The sequence below is a fragment of the Protomyctophum bolini genome, assembly GCF_963924005.1.
Source record: "Protomyctophum bolini genome assembly, chromosome: 11".
Taxonomy (NCBI): domain Eukaryota; kingdom Metazoa; phylum Chordata; class Actinopteri; order Myctophiformes; family Myctophidae; genus Protomyctophum; species Protomyctophum bolini.
The window spans coordinates 7,075,651-7,082,321 of record NC_137872.1 but is presented as its reverse complement, the minus strand read 5'-3'; the positions used below and the strand labels follow the sequence as shown (position 1 = coordinate 7,082,321).

The 6,671-nt window shown below is 44.6% G+C and overlaps 1 protein-coding gene and 1 pseudogene across 2 annotated transcripts in view; one reads left to right on the top strand and one right to left on the bottom strand.

Annotated features, from left to right (window-relative positions):
• Nucleotides 1–1,662: 1,662 nt before the first annotated feature.
• Nucleotides 1,663–4,618, bottom strand: praf2 (PRA1 domain family, member 2; the record flags this gene model as incomplete). The annotated part of the gene is made up of 3 exons (XM_080776612.1): nt 1,663–2,324; nt 2,692–2,909; nt 4,440–4,618. The coding sequence occupies 3 exons, from the start codon at nt 4,616–4,618 to the stop codon at nt 2,185–2,187; spliced, it is 537 nt and encodes a 178-aa protein (XP_080632738.1). The 3' UTR covers nt 1,663–2,184.
• A 1,840-nt stretch (nt 4,619–6,458) lies between these two features.
• Nucleotides 6,459–6,671, top strand: part of LOC308324442 (coatomer subunit zeta-1-like) — a 10,689-nt pseudogene continuing 10,476 nt past the window's right edge. The window contains exon 1 of the transcript XR_013966221.1: nt 6,459–6,479. The product of XR_013966221.1 is annotated as a coatomer subunit zeta-1-like (transcript). The remainder of the gene's footprint in view (nt 6,480–6,671) is intronic.

Below are 6,671 nucleotides of genomic sequence, written 5' to 3'. Positions count from 1 at the left end.
TTACTAGAGAAGTCTAAGGATTGCGTGTTTATACTGACACCTGCTGTCAACACAGTCAACTGCAACGTGGCTCAACCTTTTAAAAGTCATACTAGGTAATAATAATAATAATAAAACTTTATTTGTATAGCACCTTTCATGACATGAAATGCAGCTCAAAGTGCTTTACAGAGCAATGGAGAAAAAAAAGAAAAGCAAGGCATTAAAAAACAAGCAGTAATGCAATACAGTGAGGACATGAATAACAAAAAATAAAAGATCAATTAAAAGCAATGTTGTAGAAGTGGGTCTTGAGCTGTGCTTTAAAAATGTCTACAGAGGCTGCCTGACGAAGGTACAGTGGGAGCTTGTTCCATGCCGTCGGCCTGTAGAAGCAAAAAGCTGCTTTCCCGTATTTTTAGTTGCCATTTTTTTAGGCAAAGCGAGCAGGCCAGCAGTGGAAGACCTTTGGGACATATTTAGGCAGGCAGTCATGTAGGTAGGAATTGGTGCGAGACCATTGAGAGCTTTATACACAAGTAAAAATATTTTAAAATCAATCCTAAAAACAACCGGAAGCCAGTGCATTGAGGCCAAAACTGGAGTAATATGTTCTCTCATCTTAGTTCTAGTTAAAACTCTGGCTGCTGCATTTTGGACAAGTTGTAATCTGTCAGTTGTTTTCTTAGGCAGTCCAGAAAAAAGTGCATTGCAGTAATCAAGCCGAGAAAAAACAAAGGCGTGGATTAGCGTTTTTGCATCGTCCAAAGACAAATAGGCTCTGATTCGTGCAATATTTCTAAGGTGAAAAAAGGCAATCTTATAGTAACATGATTAATGTATGAATTAAAATTAAATTCAGAATCAATAATGACCCCCAGGTTCTTTACTGTACTGTTACTTTCTACAGTCAGGTTGCCAAGTCCGCTTATTATTGATTCTTTCTGCTCACTAGAACCGATTATGAACAACAAACGTTTTAATTTCAAGGATTCTGAGAGTTTACAAATGGAACCAAATTGATCCCTTGTAAGTGATATTGTTTGGTATAAAACAAAAGAAACATGATGTTTTAACCCTGTGAGAACCACTGACATAGATACATGAGGTTTTAACCCTGTGAGAACCACTGATATAGAGACACAAGGTTTTAACCCTGTGAGAACCACTGATATAGAAACATGATGTTTTAACACTGTGAGAACCACTGACATAGAAACATGGGGTTTTAACCCTGTGATAACCACTGATATAGAAACACAAGGTTTTAACCCTGTGAGAACCACTGATATAGAAAAATAGAAAGTCTACAACATTTAGGCCTTAATGAGGATTTTAACATGAAAACATTAAAAAAACTAATGACTAAATATTCTATCTGCTCTGTGCTTTATGATGGCTGTGTGCCTGATGTTTGCATTAGATTGCATTTGTTTTTGTTTTTTCTCCGTTTGTAAATAAAATGTAATCATGTTTTCCTGATGTTTTCTTCTGTCTCAGTGGACACTACAACTTCCGTGAGCTATCATTCTCAACGACCTGTTTTGACACAGGTGTGGACATTCCTTCAATCAAGTGATGAACATAATTATGTCCTGCGTTTGATTCTGCCCGAAGAAGGTCAAAGGTCAATAGACTGAAAGATTCCAGCAATAAAATGATTGAAATTATGAAATGACGATGTTCCATGTGTTACACTCAGTTACAGACCTGTAAGGGTCCATTTTGTTTCTATGTGTTACACTCTCAGAGTCACAGACCTGTAAGGGTCTATCAATAATTTAGGACCCTTGGGGGGTCCCCGGACCCCACTTTGAGAACCACAGTCCCAGAGGACAGAAATAGAAGATACAATGTTGCACATTCTGCATTTATTTGAAAAAGAAAAAAAAGTTATTTTCAAATAACTAGGACCCAGCCTCCTGCTCCTGTCCCAGGGCCTCCTCTCCTCTCCTCTAGGACCCAGCCTCCTGCTCCTGTCCCAGAGCCTCCTCTCCTCTCCTCTAGGACCCAGCCTCCTGCTCCTGTCCCAGGGCCTCCTCTCCTCTCCTCTAGGACCCAGCCTCCTGCTCCTGTCCCAGGGCCTCCTCTCCTCTCCTCTCCTCTAGGACCCAGCCTCCTGCTCCTGTCCCAGGGCCTCCTCTCCTCTCATCTCCTCTAGGACCCAGCCTCCTGCTCCTGTCCCAGAGCCTCCTCTCCTCTCCTCTAGGACCCAGCCTCCTGCTCCTGTCCCAGGGCCTCCAGTAACAGACCCATGGGAGTTCTCTTCAGACCGATGCTCTCCAGCTTGTTCTCCAACTTGTTCTTCAGGTTCCTCAACCTCACAGAGGAATGGACCAGGACCACTGGAGGAGAGGAGAGGAGAGGAGAGGAGAGGAGAGGAGAGGAGAGGAGAGGAGAGGAGAGGAGAGGGAGAGGAGAGGAGAGAGGAATGTAATAGTGCTTTTCCAAATGCGCTTTACATTTATTGTATCATGTCTACATGTCGAAGTGTCCTTGGGCAAGACACTGAACCCCAATCGGTGTATGAATGGGTGAATGTAATGCACAATCTATGTAAAGCGCTTATAAAGGCGCTATATAAATGCACCATTTACCATTTACCGACATGATATGCAGGAGTTGCGTGCGTGTGTATGTATGATGTGTGTACATGCGTGTGTGTGTGTGTGTGTGTGTGTGTGTGTTTGCGCGTGCGCGTGCGTATCTTACTCAGTATGGGGAAGGCGATCCCGAACAGGAAGACGGCCACACCCCCCAGCAAGGACAGCAGGAGGTAACTGGCCAATAGGATGGCCAGCAGGAAGAGCGTGGGATGGTTCCTACGGAAACGGCGAACGGGAGCCTGGTTCTCGGCCGCCCACACGGACCCCAGGAAGAGAAGCACCACCACGGTCGCCCCGGCAACCAACTGGAGGGGCTGGAAGTACCTGAGGGGAAACACGACCTTATATGGAGTGAACATCCCAGTCATAAACAGCCCAAGGAAGATGCGCTGGAACTTCTGCAAAGCCAACTGGAAAGAATACAGTGAAACCCTGGACCGGAGTGTCGTCACCATCCACTCACCATCACTGTAGATTAAGCATACCGCCGCTTCTGTAGTGCCATCTACAAAGCTAGCAGGAAATGTTGGAGCCTCATCCGTCGCCTATAGGAGCTGCACAGAAGCCCCCTAGCCAAAGCCGAGCATCTGTTACACCCAACCAAGTTGCATCCCACCTACTGGCTATTGCAAAGGCAACGCAAGACAAACACACCAGAAGAGCAGTTACTTACAACTGAGCTAAAACATCAGAGAACACTTGAAGAGGAAAGAAACCCTGAGCCTTTCGTGGTCGCTGAACTGGAGAAAGTCCTGCAGGGCCTGAAATGTGGAAAGGCAGCAGGATATGACAACATCTCTCCAGAGTTCATGATACATCTTGGCCCCCCGAGCCCTAACCTGGCTGACACAACTCTACACCAGGATCGTGCAGACAAACTCGATCCCAAAGAAATGAAATGCATTGGGACGGACACAGATTAATGCTGGGACACAGAATAAATAAAACTTGAATGAATATGGAGTCTATGATGTCCATATGGATATAGCAGAGATGGGCAGTATTTGAAATACATGTATTTGTATTTTGTAATCTGTATTTCGCTGGGATGGAAGATGTATTTTGTATTTTGTATTTGGATACATTTTTTGACCCAGTATTTGTATTTTGTATCAAAATACATTTTCAATGTATTTTGCCCATCTCTGGATATGCGGTTATACGCCCAAACATGCATAGTCTATGTCTGATGTCAGACCTAGTGTCACGTAACTATGGGTCTATGGCAACCTATCTGACAAACCTGTCAGGTAATTATAACCTGCATATTTGTATATATAACGACTCAATGTTGACACTATACGCTGTACCCCTCCAACTGTTTGAATTATAATGTTGACACTTTGCTTTGGCAATTATGTAAACATATGATTTCTCGTGACAATATAGCTCCTTTGAATTGACAACCAAAGAAGTTAATCTTCGTGTAGGAAAAAAAATACCCTCAAACAACGACGTGTCTATTAGTAACACGTCTCACAAAGACTGAAATTCACTTTCCATAGAGAGAGAGAGAGAGAGAGAGAGAGAGCTAGCTAGGGGGGAACAGGCAGAGAGAGAGGGGGCGGGCAGAGAGAGAGAGAGAGAGAGAGAGAGAGAGAGAGCGCTAGGGGGGAACAGGCAGAGAGAGAGAGAGAGCTAGGGGGGAACAGGCAGAGAGAGAGAGGGGGAGGGCAGAGAGAGAGAGAGCTAGGGGGGAACAGGCAGAGAGAGAGAGAGCTAGGGGGGAACAGGCAGAGAGAGAGAGAGAGCTAGGGGGGAACAGGCAGAGAGAGAGAGAAGGGAGGGGGGGCGGGCATGCAGAGAGAGAGAGAGAGAGCGAGCCGCAGTAAATGACAACCCTATGGGACTCACCCCACTATGAGCAGAAATGACGTCACGGACACGAAGTAATTAGTCTGGTAATAAAGGAGGTTATTGATGACCCTGTTGTTCCATCTGGTGACGTCACGGACGTCCGGAGCTGCGAACCGAGCCGAGCCCAGGACGAAATCCTCCGCGCTGCGCAGAGGAGGAGGCTGCACGTCTCCCATCTCTCTCTGACGACAACAGACTACACCTCCCAGCATGCCATGCGGGGGCGGGGTCACTGGGAGGCTCATTATGATGAGAGCTTATAGGGAGAGAAAAGGGTGATTTCGCCCTCAATCTAATTCTCTAATGATGATTACTCACTTCCAATCTTCCAACGTAGGCTATAGTCTGAAAACCCACCTCTCAGACTCCATCATGGCCCGTAGCACCTGCCCTAGCCTCGGGTCCGGGGACCCCTAGGGGTCCTTGAGAGAGTTCCAGGGCCGGGTCCCCAGCTAAATGATAATGGGATCCAAATGGACTCTTATGGGTCTGTAACTCAGTGTGCAAATGCAAACGGTCCCGTTAGGGACCCGTTAGGGTCCGTTTGCACACTCTCTGAGTTAAATTAACTTTGATTTTATTTTTTCAATATACATCGGGGGTCCCAGAGATAGAAATGCCATTAAATGGGGGTCCGCAGACTAATGCATGTCAAACTGGGGGACCTTGAAATTAAACGCGGGTTGAGAATCACTGCTAGAGCTGTAAAATTATTCTCTCATGGGGGTCCGCAGGGCTAATTGGTGTCAATTTGGGGGTCCTTGACATGAAAAGGTTTGGGATTAACCACTGACTACATTTCATACAGATTTATAGCATTTTCTGTATACTTTATAGTTTATATGTTTCATAGCAGCACTCGGTGCCACGCTATATGAGCTTGTATAGGTCTGCTATCTTTGAAAAATCGTTAAAATGTGCCTCAAATCTTTGAATATAAAAATGATATTCTCTCAGAGTTAAACATTTTAACTCAATCTTTGCTTCTGGGGGAGGGGGAGGACCCTGGAACAACATATTTTCAGATGGGGGTCTGTGGCCAATTACACATGAAAATGTTTGAAAACCACTGACATAGAGACAGGATTTAGAAGACATTTGTCAGGTAGAAATGGGTTAATGGCTGCAATCAGATAGGACTTTTCTGTTTGGATGTATGGGGTTGTCAAGGACAGAAAGTAGTTTTTTGCCACTCAGTAGGCATTCCTGCATAACTTTTGATGATGATGTGATGCGCATACCCTCGAGCAAAACAAAAATAGCTGATCTTACAAGCTCAAAATGCGCCGCACGAATGGGGTGTTTTGAGCTTGTAGATCGGCGATATTTTTGCTACGACAGTAATATGCAATGCGGCCCCCTGGAGTGAGAGTGGAAACGTAGTGGCCCCCGCCCCTCCCTCGTCAAAGTTGCCCACCCCTGTCATGATGTCATAGATGTCTATGATGTCATGATATGTTGTCATGGTGATCATAGACAGGTTCCAGGTGTCCAAAAATGTAATAATGTTTAAAACAACAAAACTAAATGAATACTAAATACCACAATGAAAAAAGAAAGAATGCAATTAAATAAATAAAATTAAATAAATACATATTAGGCCTATTTAATTGTATTATGTATTAATTTAATTGTATTATTCATGTATTTAATTGCATGTATTTTCATTGCTGTATTTTCTTAATTATTTATTATTAAAGTTTTGGTATACATTATTTAATTATTTTTTCCGACCTATGGACTTTCCACAGACCTCCAGCCCAGCCAATCACAGCGCGCCTCTATCCGTGGCCGCCCGCCTGGGCAATGGGAAGAAAGGATGTGGTCAGAGGAGGAGTGTGTAGTCTCGCGCGAACCTGGTGGTAAAAAAAACACGCAGATCTACAAGTCACAGCGCGCGGCCGTGGCGGCGCGCTGTGGACTTGTAGATCTGCGCGAGCTGCGGCTGACAGCTCAGAGTGTCCACGTCAACACACACGCACGCACACACGCACACAACACACACACGGAGGCGGAATGGACAACAGCAGCGCTCTGGTGAGAGAAGAGAAACACTGATTGATTTAATTTAATTTAAAACACTTTATAACAACATTGATATGAACATTTAGACACTTTATGAAAGACTACATAAAAACCTCCACTAAAGACTACAGTTAGTCGCACAGTTTGACGTGTGTGTGACTGTGACTGTGTTTGTGTGTGTGTGTGTGTGTGTGTGTGTGTGTG